The 13,172-nt window shown below is 60.8% G+C and overlaps 2 protein-coding genes and 1 long non-coding RNA gene across 7 annotated transcripts in view; all 3 read right to left on the reverse strand.

The window, feature by feature from the left end:
* Positions 1-708: 708 nt before the first annotated feature.
* Positions 709-8,249, reverse strand: LOC127603347 (uncharacterized). The gene is made up of 3 exons (XR_007963032.1): positions 7,806-8,249; positions 6,961-7,080; positions 709-1,201 (listed from the first exon to the last, which is right to left on the reverse strand). It is a non-coding gene; the product is annotated as an uncharacterized LOC127603347 (long non-coding RNA).
* On the reverse strand, positions 2,018-4,893 carry nog2 (noggin 2). Its single transcript, XM_052069501.1, has one exon. It carries the CDS (start codon positions 3,336-3,338, stop codon positions 2,694-2,696), a length of 645 nt encoding a protein of 214 aa, XP_051925461.1. The 5' UTR covers positions 3,339-4,893; the 3' UTR covers positions 2,018-2,693.
* Positions 8,250-8,746: 497 nt separating the features above from the next.
* Positions 8,747-13,172, reverse strand: part of LOC127603218 (ankyrin repeat and fibronectin type-III domain-containing protein 1) — a 31,826-nt gene continuing 27,400 nt past the window's right edge. For 4 of the 5 annotated variants that reach the window (XM_052069333.1, XM_052069331.1, XM_052069335.1 and 1 more), the window contains 4 exons: positions 12,970-13,136; positions 12,702-12,894; positions 12,082-12,617; positions 11,372-12,009 (listed from right to left, as the gene is read on the reverse strand). In XM_052069333.1, coding sequence (XP_051925293.1) covers positions 11,713-12,009; positions 12,082-12,617; positions 12,702-12,894; positions 12,970-13,136 — 1,193 coding nt within the window. In that variant the 3' untranslated portion in view covers positions 11,372-11,712. Of the gene's footprint in view, positions 8,959-11,371; positions 12,010-12,081; positions 12,618-12,701; positions 12,895-12,969; positions 13,137-13,172 lie in introns of those variants that run through there. The other variant, XM_052069332.1, reaches the window with a different exon arrangement.

Raw genomic sequence — 13,172 nt, forward strand, 5'->3', positions numbered from 1 at the left:
GTAGAAGAGAGCTTTTTTTTTCTACGCGTATAGCAAAGCAGCACACGTCACAAGACGATACCCACAGGTGGGGGGGATTCTTGATCCTTTGCGGGGGGACAATCGGCTCCGTTCTAATTTGGTGGCGGCTCACCAGATTAGCGGCGAGCAACTCCTCTCTTCTGATACACTCTGATGATGACCATTGTTACAGCATGCCTTCTGACTGGGGGGGGGGGGGGGGGGCACAGACACGCAAACGCAACTTACCTTTCTTTGTGGGATACGGCTGTCGCACGGTCAGCTTCGCGGGATTTGATCTGGCGGGCGTCCACGCTTCGCCCCCCCCGAGGAACGCGGAATCAAGGATCTCCCAAAGCAAGCGTCCGGCGGAGTCCTGGAAGCCAAGAAAGAGCGTCAGGCAGGCATACTTGCGGCTTCATTGGCCTAACAACTGGCAGACGCCCAGCGGATGGCCTGTTGATGCTCACCGGGGAGCGGCCGACGCTTCTGCGGGGACATTTGGGGGACGGACATTGGCCAACCTCGACTTTTGCCGCTCATCTCGCTACTTTGGTCATTGGGCCTCCCGAGTGCTCTGGAATATTTGACGCCGGCGCACGCCGGCACACGCCGGCACACGACGGCGCGGCGGAAGACGATCCCCCCCGACATTCTGACACATAACTCATGTGGTCTGCGTGTGTCAGAACCCCCCCCCCCCCCCCCGCCCCGCCCTCCATCTAATACCCCGTCATCATCGATAACCTCAACCGCGCTGACTCACAGGCTTTTCCCGCCATGGGCCCGAGTCGGAGCCACGCAGCCTCGCCGCCGTCTCGTTTTTGCGGATGCGCGCGTTGTTTTGGTTTTGCTTGTTTTGGAAGGACGCGCCGATCCAATCCAATCTTGCTTTTTGGCCAATATGGTGCGCGGACACCGGTCGACTGCCCGGGGCCCCTCCCGCCCAAAAAGGTTTGCGTCAACCCGCGATTCTCAACGTCTGCCGAGCGGACTCGGTCGCGGCCGCAAGCCGCGGCCTTCTTCGCGAGGCGTTTGCCCCCCCCTTTCCAAGGCTGCGAGATTGCAAAACCCCTCGGCGGCCCGTCTTGCCTTTCACACGCTTCTAAAATGCTGAAAGGGTCGGCGTTTGCCAAAGGGCTTCATTCCGCGCGCTGGAGAGGGGGCGGCCGAGTGGCGCCGGCGAGTCACCGACGCGCTTCTGAAAAAAACTGCAAGAAAGAAGCTGACAGTCAGGAAAGCGGCCCGCCCCCACCGCCCCCTCTTGCCTCCCCCTTGCTTTCTTTCATTTTTTTTTCCAACTGGCACGCTGCCGTCGCTCTTCCCAGCCCCCCCCCCCAAGATTCCCTGTCACAATCACCGGGCGGCAAGTGTCAAATCGAGGCCGCAAATGCGCCTTTTCCGCGCGCGTCCCGCAGCGCCTCGAAGCTTTTCGGCGTCTATTTCAAGCCGCGATTGCGTCGCTCGCTTAGTCATTCCACATTGAGCTCGTCTCTCTTTCATGTTTCGCTGTTAGAGCAGGGGGGAGGGCAGGGGGGGGGGGGGGGTTGAGCAATGTTTGGCGGCTTTTGTTTGGTTTTGTTTTTTTCCCTCCTCTGCCAGCAGCCACCCCCCCTCCCGCCCCTCCCCTCGGCGCAGGGTGGTCAGACTAGAATAGGCGCCGGTCTCCAAATACCTCAGTGGAACTTGCGTGCGCCGGCCAGAGCCTGCAGACAGACGCCGTTTCAAACGTTTGCATCATATTGGAGCCGTTACGTTAACACCTCGGGCGCACGGACGTCGGAGAGGCGGGACGGCTGGGGGTGAGCGTGCACCCACCCGCCCCCTGCCCCAACCACCGCGTCGCATGCCGGTTTCTGCTTCGAGCTGTGCGCGCATTACGCAGCATCGTAAACGGGGAACCTTTCTGCACTGGCTTTGGCCGCGGAGCGTCCCACAGCCAGCCCGTGCAGAAAGGCCCCCGTCCCCCCCTCCCCACAGGATGGATGACCACATTGACATACACGAAAAGCACATGCAGGATGAAAACATGGACTTTATTGCTCCAAAGGTGACCACAACATGTACACTGTTTTCAGCTGTTCATCTCTGCGTCTTTTGGGGGCAAATTTGAATAGACATCTCCCATCATTTTTTTTTTTTTGCTGGTATATTCCGCTAGTCTCTGTCCTTACGTTCTATACTCACAATCGTTAAAATAATAAATAAAACGTACAGATTTGTTCATTTCTAATATACTATGTATTCCTCAAAGAAAAAAAAAAGCTGAGTTCACGCTTTGATATAATCTTTCACCTCAATTTCAGTTTTTTTTTCTTGTGTTTTTTTCCAACTTAATATCGATATGAAGATGATAGAAAAACTCTGGGCGGCGTTGCGGGGAATTAACAGTCAGTTGAAAAAACAAAGTTCACCTGTTGGAGAGGTGGAGCATACGCATGGGCAATGTCTCTTCCCCCCCAAAAAAAGAAGCTCGTCCACCATATGAGGTGCTGCGACCCCCGCCCCCTTCTGGCCAAAACGCCAATAAAATACGGTCCTGCTTGGAATCGGGGGCGGAAATCCAAAGTAGCCGCTTATGTACACCGTTGGCACTTTTGAAAAGGGCAGATAAAAAAATAGATTTCCTCCGGCGCCCTCCTCCGCGCAGAGTCGGCGGCGCAGCGGGAAGCGGTCCGGCGCGCGCGTCCGTATCAGCACGAGCACTTGCACTCGGAGATGATGGGGTACTGCACCTGAATCCACGTGCAGTACTTCTGCCTGAGGAAGCCTTGGCAGTACCAGCGCAAGAATATCTTGTTGACGGACTTGACGGGCTTGCACGACATGCCCTCCGGGAAGGAGCAGGAGCGCTCCGAGAAGCAGTTGCCCTCCTTGATGTAGCGCGGCCAGAAGCGCAGGCCCAAGTCCTTCCAGGCGTACACCACGGGACAGTGCGTGTAGGTCCACAGCCACTGCAGGAACTTCCTGCGCGCCTTCTTGCCCACCTTGACGCGCTTGCCGTAGGGGGTCTCGCCCAGCTCCAGCCTCTTCAGCTCGTTGGGCACGGGCCCCTGCGGCCTGACGTCCGGCGCCGCCGAGTGGTTGCCCGCCGCCGCCGCCGGCGCGCCCACCGACATGAAGTTGGGGTCAAAGTGGCTACCCAGCTTTTTCCTCAGGGTCCTCTCGGACAGGTCCTGCTCGCGGGGGTCGTAGTCCGGGTCGGGGTCCTCCTTCAGGTCGGACACGGGCAGGTGGTCGCTGGGGGACGGCCGCAGCCGCAGGTAGTGCTGGCACAGGCCGGCGTGCGCGCAGAGCAGCACGCAGAGCAGCAGCGGCGGGGGCCGAGGGCCGCCCATGTCGCGGGGAGGGGGTGGGGGGGGCGGGACTCGAGCGCGCGCGGTCGCCGACGCTCGTCACTTCATCAATTGGCGCTCGGAAGCCCACCGCGCGTGGCGCTCCGCCGGCGCCGTCGCCTTCCCTGGGGAGAAATCGCCAGACGAAGCTCGGGAGGTGACGCCTGGACTCCGCCACTCGCTCGGATTCACTCGGGGGTCCTCCGGGTTGCCATGGTAACCGCTGCGGCGACGATGACGACGACCGCCGCTTACGAAAAGGCGCCCGGCAATGAGGGCTACCCCGGGCCGCCGCCCCCGCTCCTTCTGCCCCCTTTTTCTTTTTTTTTTTTTCTTCTTGCGCTCACACACGCATTCAAAAGTTGAAGTATTCCAGTGGGTCAAAAGCCCATTTGTCTCCCCCGGAGAAGGCTCCAAATATAGCTGGCTCCTATTATCCCAGGCACAAAGAGTTGAGCGTTGCCCTTTTCAAGGCGTGGCGCCCACGCGGGGAAGCTCCTCGTCACGCATGGCGAGAGTCCTACCAACGCGCAAGGCGGCCAGCAAAAAAATCCCGCTTCTCCTGCTCCGGCGGCTACCGCAGAAGCTCCCCCGCTTGGCGAGTGGCGACTGCGTGCGGGAGCGCCAGAGGGAGGGAGGGCGGGAGGAAGGGAGGGAGGGAGAAAGAGAGAGAGAGAGAGAGAGAGAGCGAGCGAGCGAGAGAGAGCGCCCCTTCCTCTGAGCCGAAGCGCACGGCGCGCGTGGGTGAGCGTGACTGCGAGCGAGCGGGTGCTGGCTCCCAAGTTAAATATGCCCCTCCGACGTGAGCGAGTGTCACGGGGGAGCGCCCGCCCCCGGGCCAGCCAGCCCCTCGCGCCGAGCCCTCCCCTCGCAAGGCGCAAAATGACTTTTCAGCCGCGTTCGACTTTCAAGTGCGACTGCGCTGGAGCGCCGAGATGCGCGCTAATGGTTTCAATACGGGGAGCCATGAATGGATGGACGGAGGGATGGATGGATGGATGGCAGAAACGTTTAGGGGGTGGGGGGCGCCTCGCATTCCACCTTTGTTCATCAGGATTTGATCCGCACAGGAATTGGCCCCGGTGAACTCGGAGGTCACAAAATAGGCGCGCAATTAAGGGCTATAAATGGCCAGCCAGACCTTTTGCCATGCTGAAATGCTCAAATCCGACGCTTGGCGACTCCATTTCTTGAGTGCTTTGGGCCGTCCCGGCCCGCCCCCGTGTAGGACGCTCTTGGGTTGGTCACTAGAGGGCGTTCATCCGGCAGGGGGAATGACTTTGCCTGATGCGCTTTGGAATTAAAGGACAACTTGCATTTGGGGGGGGGGGGGGGGGGCAATGGGGACGGTCGGGCTGAGCCGCTGAACGCAGAACGCCGGGTGTCCATTGTGTGCCCTCCGCGGGTGTTAGGCAACCTACCCGCCTCCCCCATTCCTCAGCAAATCTCACGACGAGCCGAGGAGTGAGGGGCTCGTACGGCCGAGGATCCCGCAATACTTCACAAGTCCAAGTTCCTTCGGGAAGTTAACAATCAGGACTCCCTCCGGGTCGCCCCGGGGCACCAAACAAGATTGGGAGTCGGCGTCGGGCGCGTTCCTCCAAAATCAGGAGAGCGGGGGCACGCGCGTTCAACCACCGTCACCAAGCGCACAGCCGTTCAAGACGCAAACGTCATTTTGTTGGTGCCGTTTGGCGAGGGGCGTCATCGCGTCTGCGACGACGGTTGGGCCGGGACGAGGAGATGAGGAGGATGGGGGGGGGGGCCGAATGGCTCGCTTTAACGAAGGCCGTCAACCTCTGACAAGCGGGGGGCCGGGAAGCCGGCCGGAAAATTGGGCTTGTACAACAAGGGGACGGGGTTTGGGACTGGGACTGGGCGATTGTTCACGCTCCCTCGGGTCTCAATAGGGCGCACGGCGAGGGTGCGCCGCGCCGCAATGCGGCGGCCCCGAGGCGCCGATAGGACCCCCTCCTCCCCCCTTGGGCTGCCAATGCTCGACACACGCGCGCGCACGCGCACACTCGAGCCCCCCCTCCGACCGCACACAAAGGGCTCTAGCCGAGGTGCCGGCCAGGGCTTAGCCGGCACGGGGGCACGGCGAGGGGCGGGCAGGGCCAGACCGGCCGGCTATGCCCGCACGGGAGGTGGCGGGGAGACTGACGGCTTGTGCGAGGAGTAAAAAAAAAAACCCCGCCCAGCATCGCTTCTCCGAGGAACGAATGCCTGACTAGAAGAGAAGGAATTCAATTGTGGAAAATTGTTGCAACAGTAACGTCACCCCCCACCCCCCCTAATTACGCCTGCGCGGCACTCCCAAATATTTGCAACTCCAACTTCACAAACACAAGCCCTTTTTTTTTTTTTTTTTTTGCATTGCAGCCATTGTGGGATTTTTCTCCCCATCCCACAACAATTTAAAGTGGGGGGGGGGGGGGTCTAGGAGCACAAATCAATGTCATTCCAGCCTTGCCTGTCAATATTGCATTCTCTCTATTCCCCCGTCGCCCTTTCCATGTTGTTCAGTCCTTCTCTCCCCCCCCCCACCCCCTTCTCGTCTCGTAGCGTTAACCCAAAGCAGATGGCTCGGGAAGCCTGTCAAAAATCTGTCTCTTAACGCTACGTTTCAAGCCGCTTCTACATTTTTGCCTCCTTCTCAAAACGATGGCTCGGTTATTTATCTCTTTTTTTGTGGGGGGGTTGCAGGGGGCAAAATAGCCAGTAAACAGCATCAAAGTGTTTCTGAGGTCGACGAAAGCGCTGGTCCAAGCGGTTGCGAGCCCTCCGCCAGCCTGACGCAACGGCCTCCAAAGCGCGGCGGCGTTTCGTCCAGTTTCCATGCCGTTGGAACGGAGAAAAGCTCGCCTTGCCATTCGCACTCGTCGCGTCTTTGGCGGCTCGCTGGCCGGCGGGCGCCATCCATCACGCGGGAGAGGAGCGCGCCAGCCCGTTCAAAACGGCGCCGAAACATTTCGCCGGGGGCCGCGCGTCGCGCCATTCACCGCGGTGCGCCGAGCCAACGCCGACGCGCGCGCCGCGGTGAACGGCGTGGCAAAAAACGTCCCGCCGTTTCACGGTCCGCCTGCTAGAATCGTTTTAGGCCTCGCAAATCACGCCTTTTTCAGACCAAAGAGGGGTGGGGGGGGACTTTGCCCTGGAATAGCAGGTGGTTGAGGTCAAATGACTTCACGTCGTCGCTTTTCCTCGAATGGGCAATGAGCGCTCCGCTCTCGGGTAGCCGTCCGCACAATCATCCCCTTTTGGCCGCGGCTCGCATCTCGCTTTTCCCGGCGCCCCCGCCCTCGTCACCCCTGGCCCTGGAGCCGGGAGTGACGAGGGCGGAATTAAGCTGATCGCCGCCTTCCGGAAAACAACAGAAAAAAAAAAAAGCGCCACGGCGGGAGGGCGTTGCCGCCGGGCTTCCCTATGGCACCGTGACATCATTGGCCCGCTGCCCGATTCCCATCGTCCACAATGGAGTCACTGTTGCCAAAAGGGGAAGAGCGGGCAAGACGGAGAGATAAAAAGCGGGGGCAAGGGGGGGGGGGCTTTTGGGCTTTTGTCACGCGTAGCTTGCCCGTAGGCCTTTACGTCGCGTCGCGCCGACCGTTTGTCGCTCGCTCACCTTTGGCCGAAGGCTCAAAACGGTCACGGAAGCGGGGGCGTCGTCTTTGACGATGTCGGCAGCGATCGCGGGCGCTCGACGCCATCTGGAGGAGAGCGCTCAAGCTCATTCGTGCGGCACCTGGAAAAATCGCAAAAACGCAATGAGCGGCGTCAAGGAAACGTCCGATGGCGCTCGCGTACGACGGCGGACAAGCGACTCTGCGCGATCGGAGCCAATCGGCGCCATTCACGGTCTGTTCTCCGAGCTCACGTGGGAGTCGGAGCCGCGCGTTCCGAGGGAACGCGTCCGTCGCCTTTTCCGGGGCGTCGGGGCTGGCAAGGAACCGCCGGGGAGTGAAGAAGGACGCGAGCCAGCCCGAGCGTTCCGTGCGACCGCTAAGCCGTCGCGCCGCCGTCGTCGCGGCGTCCAAACAAAAGCGCCCGGCCGCAGCCGCCGACCGCGACAGATGTTCCCTCGCCCGGCCGCGGCCGCGGCATGTGCCTTCTGTTGAGTCTGGAGCCAAGATACTTTGCAGACCGGCACCGGCGAACAAAAACAAAGCCCAGGAAAGTCGGCCACCGCGTCTTTGCGGCTCCGCGGCGGCTCCGGGCGCTTTGGTTTCAATTTTTTGGGTTCAATTCTGCACACGCGCACGCGCGCGTACGTACGCGTGCCGGACAGTTGATCGGATTTGACCTCATCAATCCCCGCCGAGCCGCCGACGCGGAAACTTTCTCGGGGCGGCAGACGTACAAAAGAGACCTCTATGAGGCGATGGCGGGGCAACGGCCGGCGGCCGTGAAACGCACGCGCGCTACGCTAACTTTCGCGAGCGGCGGACAGAAAGAAAGAGCGCCACTCACGGAGAAGTCGGATCAACAAGGAGCCATTGAGAGCGGAGACTGGCGGCGGCGGCGCTCGCGGAGGCAAACAGAATCACAATTGTGGTTTGTGCCGATCATCTGCTCGAGCTTCTTTCACCGCCGTCGGCTCTTTGGGGACGGGCGGCCTTTTCCGACACCTCAAGCAAGCGTCACAACGCTCAAACGCCACACAGTGAAAACAAACCAAAAGCAACATGGACAAAGCTCTTTTCTTGTCTCAACAGAACGATTTATGGCCTTGAAAAAAGACGTACGTGGGCGGCTCGCCGCTTTTGGGCGCACGTTCCCGAACGGCCTCTGCGGTGGCATCAGCCCAAAAATCTTGCGCCCCAAACAATTGGAATTGGAACAATTTGGGGCTGGAAAAATGGCTGCCGGTGACCCACCGCCGGTCTCCCACCCACGGCATCTGTCGCCCAGGTGAACGTGCTCGGCGTGCGTGTTTGCGCCCGCCCCCACCCCGACCCCCACCCCCACGGGATTGATTTGAGCCCTCATTGGCAGCGGCCAGCCCGCGGCGGAGATGAAAGCATGCCTTCCCGGCGTGGCCCCAGTTTCTATAGCTATGGACACAGGCTCACACCGCTCGGGGACAATGGCGGGGGCCCCGGCGCTTGCCCCTCCTCCCCTCCCCGCGCCCCCCATTCATCATCGCAATCATATTTTCAAAACAATAACACAGCTGGGGGGGGGGATGAAAGCGCGCATGTGTGCGCGCGTGTGTTTAAACTGGCGCGGCGACGTGACAATGCGTTGTTATTTTTAGGCACGCGTTTATTTGGGCCCGGGTGCGAACACGCTTGTTGAACTTGTGTCAGGCTGGCTGCGGGCTCCCACATTCACTTGCGAAGCAACTGTTTGCGTGTACCCCCCCCGGCTATGTGCGTGTGCAAGCGAGTGCTCACCAAGGCGTTGGGCCTCTTGCCTCGGTCCCGTCAATCCTGCCGTGGTCCAAAGGCTCGCCCTGAAAAAAAGACCAAAGGAATACACCCCCCCCCATGTTTCCAGAAAGACATGACATCATCTGCCGCACAAAGTGGTGAACATGGATGCGTGCTGGTGCGCGGTTTTCAAACCCCTCCGAATGTTGCGTTCCTCCGTTTTGTTCCGGCTAACTGACTTGCGTTGACATCTGCAAACAATCCAAACTCGTTCATTGTTAGGGAACCGACAAGTCTCATGGAAAAAAAAAAAAAACACCCCCTCCCTCTTCTTGGAGATTTGGATTCATCGGGGATGAAATTGAACGTGACCTGGGCGTCCAAGCAAAACCTGGAGTGAGAAAGTCTCCGACCCTGGAAGCGGCCCAAACGCTTTAGTGGCGCGGCTGATGTTGCAGGCAAGTGTGCAGGTACGGCCGCACGCCGGCGTCAGGTGGCGGCCACAAACGCGCGCGCGCCCCTGCTGGTGGGCCCGTTTAATGGGCCGTCCCGTTTGCCAACTGTTCCTTTGAGGGGGCCGGCGCGTCGGTCTGTCGGAGCCGGGATTTGGGAGGGAGCGCCGGTGCCGGCGGATCAGACAGATGGAGGGGGGTCCGGCTCCATCCATTGAGCCGGACCAGCCCCGCTTCAAACAACAAAGCGCGCGACCTGCCGGCCCCGTCCTCGTCTGCGAACGCACGCGCAGCAGACGACGACGCCCACGCGGCGCGACACGTGCGCGCTCGCGCCTCCCGCCGGCGCTACGACCCGCGGCCGCTCCTCGAAGGACGCGCGGCTGTCCCAATGAACCGAAGGGGTCGTCGCGCCGCCTCTCGCGCGCGCACGGTGGGACGTAAAGACGCAGGCTCCGGCGTGCCCCCCTGCCCCCCCCCCGGGACCCGCACCCAGACCCGACGAGCCCCCGCCCCCTCCCGTATTCGCTGGCACCTCCAGAAAGCTCGGAGGCGCCGGCGGAGCGGGGCTCATCTCTTGGGAACAATGAAGCCAGATCTTCATAAAAACTTCAAAAAGGCCTCGCCGAGTGTTTTATAGGTGCTTTAAAGGTTTATGGGCCCCGGGGAGGGAGCGAGGGAGGCTCGAGAAATGACTGATGCCGCGGTGGCAGCCTTCACTTTTCCCACCCACCGCATTCGCATGCGCACGCGCACGCACGCGCGCCCAAATAGGCCTCGCAAATCTGCCAGTAAGTCGCGATGGCGGGAGGCGGGATGGCAGGATGGCAGGATGGGGACGCGCGCTTTGCCGCCGAGGTGGAAAGTCACGACCCGACCGTCGCGGGAAAACATTCGTTTCATAAAGACATTGGGCGACTCCCACGTGCAAACTGACACTGACATTTGCACAGAAGCGGCGTACGGAGAGACCCTTCCATGTCAAGATCTGCGCGGCCCGATTTTGTATTTGGGCCGTGAAGCCAGACGAGCCGTCGTCGATACGCTCGCTATCGTGACGAGTCATTGAGCCGGACTCGCACGTACGACATGATTCCGTCGCTTTGTTTTGGTTGGAAGGGGCTTTGCTCAATAGCTGCTCAGATCTATGCCGGCCAGATATTTTTAACTCGGCTCCTTGGGGAGTCAGAAGGTTTAAAATTAGGAGGTGCCAGAATTCCAGTACAATTCTTAAGTTACTGTCAATAAACAGCAGAGGGCTGCTCTTAAAGGCGCAGTGTGTGGGAGGGGGGGGGGGGGGGCGAGCCGGTTGACGCGCCAACATTTGAACGCAACCGCCATGAGCGCACGCGCAACACTTTCAACAATGGATCGAAAGAACGCCCAAAGGCCATTCAATGCGTCACTTGAGACCGACACGGGAAGTGTTCACATCGCCCCCCCCACCCTACCCCAAAAAATACTTTTTAACCCCGGAGAAGCCAAGAAGTCTTTTCTTCTTTGGAAAAGAAGGACTTATCCATGAAATGGCTGCTATAGGTTGAGGTTTTTTCAATGCTTTCATCCTAATTTAGGATCCCTTTGGGATCGGAGGGCAGTGTTTGAGGAGAAAAATTTCTTTTGGGGGGGGGGGGGGGGCAAATTTGACCGAGTGGGTTCTTCGGGGTTCAAAAAAACCTTTGTGAGAAAGCCATGAGAAAATGGAAGAAAGTGAGCGGGCTGTTTTTGCTTGGCCATCTTCATTTATTGTCGAATAAAAATGGCTTCCCGACTCCACTCGGAGCCGCTTGTAAACACGGCCTCTCGTCTTGCTTCTTTTTCACACGATACATTCAACGCTCGTTCGCGGCGGCCGCTTGACTATTTTGACGTGGGCCCTCATTTAAAAAAACAAAATAAACATGAACGGCACCCGAAACAACAAAACGGGAGAAGAAGCCAACGTTCAAACCAAAGCCACATTTGGAAAGCATTTTTTTCTCTTCTCCGACATACGGTAAGAAGCACGTGAGCACTTTTTGTTCTTTCCCGACCTCGCGCTCCCGCCGCGGCTCACATCAAAGGAGCGAAGCGCTCTTGGGCGCGGCCGGACGCGACTGAGAAAGAACGGCGTTCTTGGAAGATGCTTTGTTCCTTGCAGAGAACGAGCACACGAGTATTGCTTGTTGTTTTGGAAATGCTAAGCTGCCGGTTGCTTGGTTTCCTTTTCGGGGGGAAAAAATTGTACGAGAAGCCACGTTTGAGTTACGGCGGCGGGTAGAAGGCGGGGGTTCCGGAGAGCCCTTTCCCGTCCGATCGTTCTCTCCCTCCACTTCAATATGCCCGATGGGAACCATCGTCGCGACGGCCCCAAAACGATCGCGACGATCAATAGAAGCCGGCGTGTCGGACGAGGGGGAGATGAAAGACGTGCGGGGGAGCGGCCCACCGAGCTACGGCGCGTCCACGACGCCGGGCTACGAGTGTCTTCCGGGGAAGTTGAGCGCGGGCCACGTTCCTTTCCTTCCTTTGGTGTCCGGAAGAAGAAGCAAAAAAGTCTTGCGAGGGAAAAGGTCAGACGGCGGTGGCTCGGCCGTGTTTGAGCGCCAGCGGCGAGTAGGCCTTCATGCGCACGCACAACTTACCCCTCAGCCAGGGGTTCTGCAGCTCCAGGGGGCGCAGGCCGTCCCGCAGCCACTTTTCCCGCCGGTCCAGCACCAGCACCAGGCCAAAGTGCTTCATGTGTTCGGGGCCGTAGAAGGCGTCTCCGTCGGCGAGGCCGCCGCCGAGCGTTCGCCGGGACGCCAGGTTCATCTCCTGCACCACCAGTCGGACCATCTCCCCGGCTGACGTGCGGGGGCTCACGCAAAGCTAGGAGCCAGAACGCGGGACGTCGTCATCAACACTTTTTCGACATTTGCAAGGAACCCCGAGAAAAGTTACCTGGACGCTGGTCTCCTCGGGGAGTCCCGTGCGGTACTGCGGGTAGACTCGGAGGGTGGCGCAGGAGCCGGCGGCCCGCGGGGACGGGAGCCGTCGGGCGCCGCCGTCCTCCGATCGCGTCCGGGCGGGCGGGGGGCGGGCCGGCCCGCGCTCGGCCCGGCGACCGCGTTCCGCCGACGGGGGCGAGGCGCCCGGCGAAGAGGCCCGGCGGGAGCGTGGCCGGCGGGGCGCCGACGCCGGCGCGGGGAACTCCAGGCTGCTGGTGCGCACGCGGAAAGCCCGCCGCTTCTCCGTGACGTGTAACAGCTCGATCTGACGACTGGGCGGGATGAAGTCGCCGTCGAAAAGCTCGGGCGGGCGGCGGCCGCGGCCGCTCGGGACGTCGGGCGCCGAGTCCCCCGGGGCTCCGCCTCCTCCGACGCCGTCGTCGTCGTCGTCGCGGGGCTCCGGCTCGCGGGGGCTCTGGGCCCGACTGGAGTCGTAGTCGCTGTCGGTGGCGAGGAAGACCTCGGAGGAGCCGTCCTCGTCCGACGGGCCTGCAAAGTCCGAAGAGCGGAAAGGAGGGTGAGACCCGGCCCCGCTTTCCCCACGTCCGGGTTCTTTCCCGAGCCGGCTCGGACCTGAGCGCTTGCGGCGCGGTTCCGGCGACGGCGAGGGGCACGGGGAGGGCGCCGGGTCGGGCTTGCCGGCCGTCTCTTCCTCGGAGGAGTCCATCAAGTCGCCGACGGAGACGCCTCCCGTCGGCTGTTTGTCGCGGGCGTAGCGCAAGGCCTCCGCGATCCACCGGGCCTCGCGCCACACCTCCTCCGTTTGCTGGCGGCCAGCGAAAGCAAAGCGGAACAAATCAAGACCCCGAAAGTCTCCCGGCCGAGCGCCGGTCCTCCGTACCCGAAGGTGCTCTTGAAGCCGCCGCCGCCGCTCGTTGGCGGCGGCGAGCTCGTCTTCGGACAGGGCCTCTCGCAGGGCCTGCTGCGACAGCAGCGACTCCAGCTCCAGCAGGGCGGACACCCGGCAGTACTGGCCGATGAAAGCGGGCCGATAGGCCTCGAAGTGGACTGGGGAGAAGAGCGGACGCGGCGGTCAGCGGACGC

Source organism: Hippocampus zosterae, chromosome 7 (assembly GCF_025434085.1).
Source record: "Hippocampus zosterae strain Florida chromosome 7, ASM2543408v3, whole genome shotgun sequence".
NCBI lineage: Eukaryota > Metazoa > Chordata > Actinopteri > Syngnathiformes > Syngnathidae > Hippocampus > Hippocampus zosterae.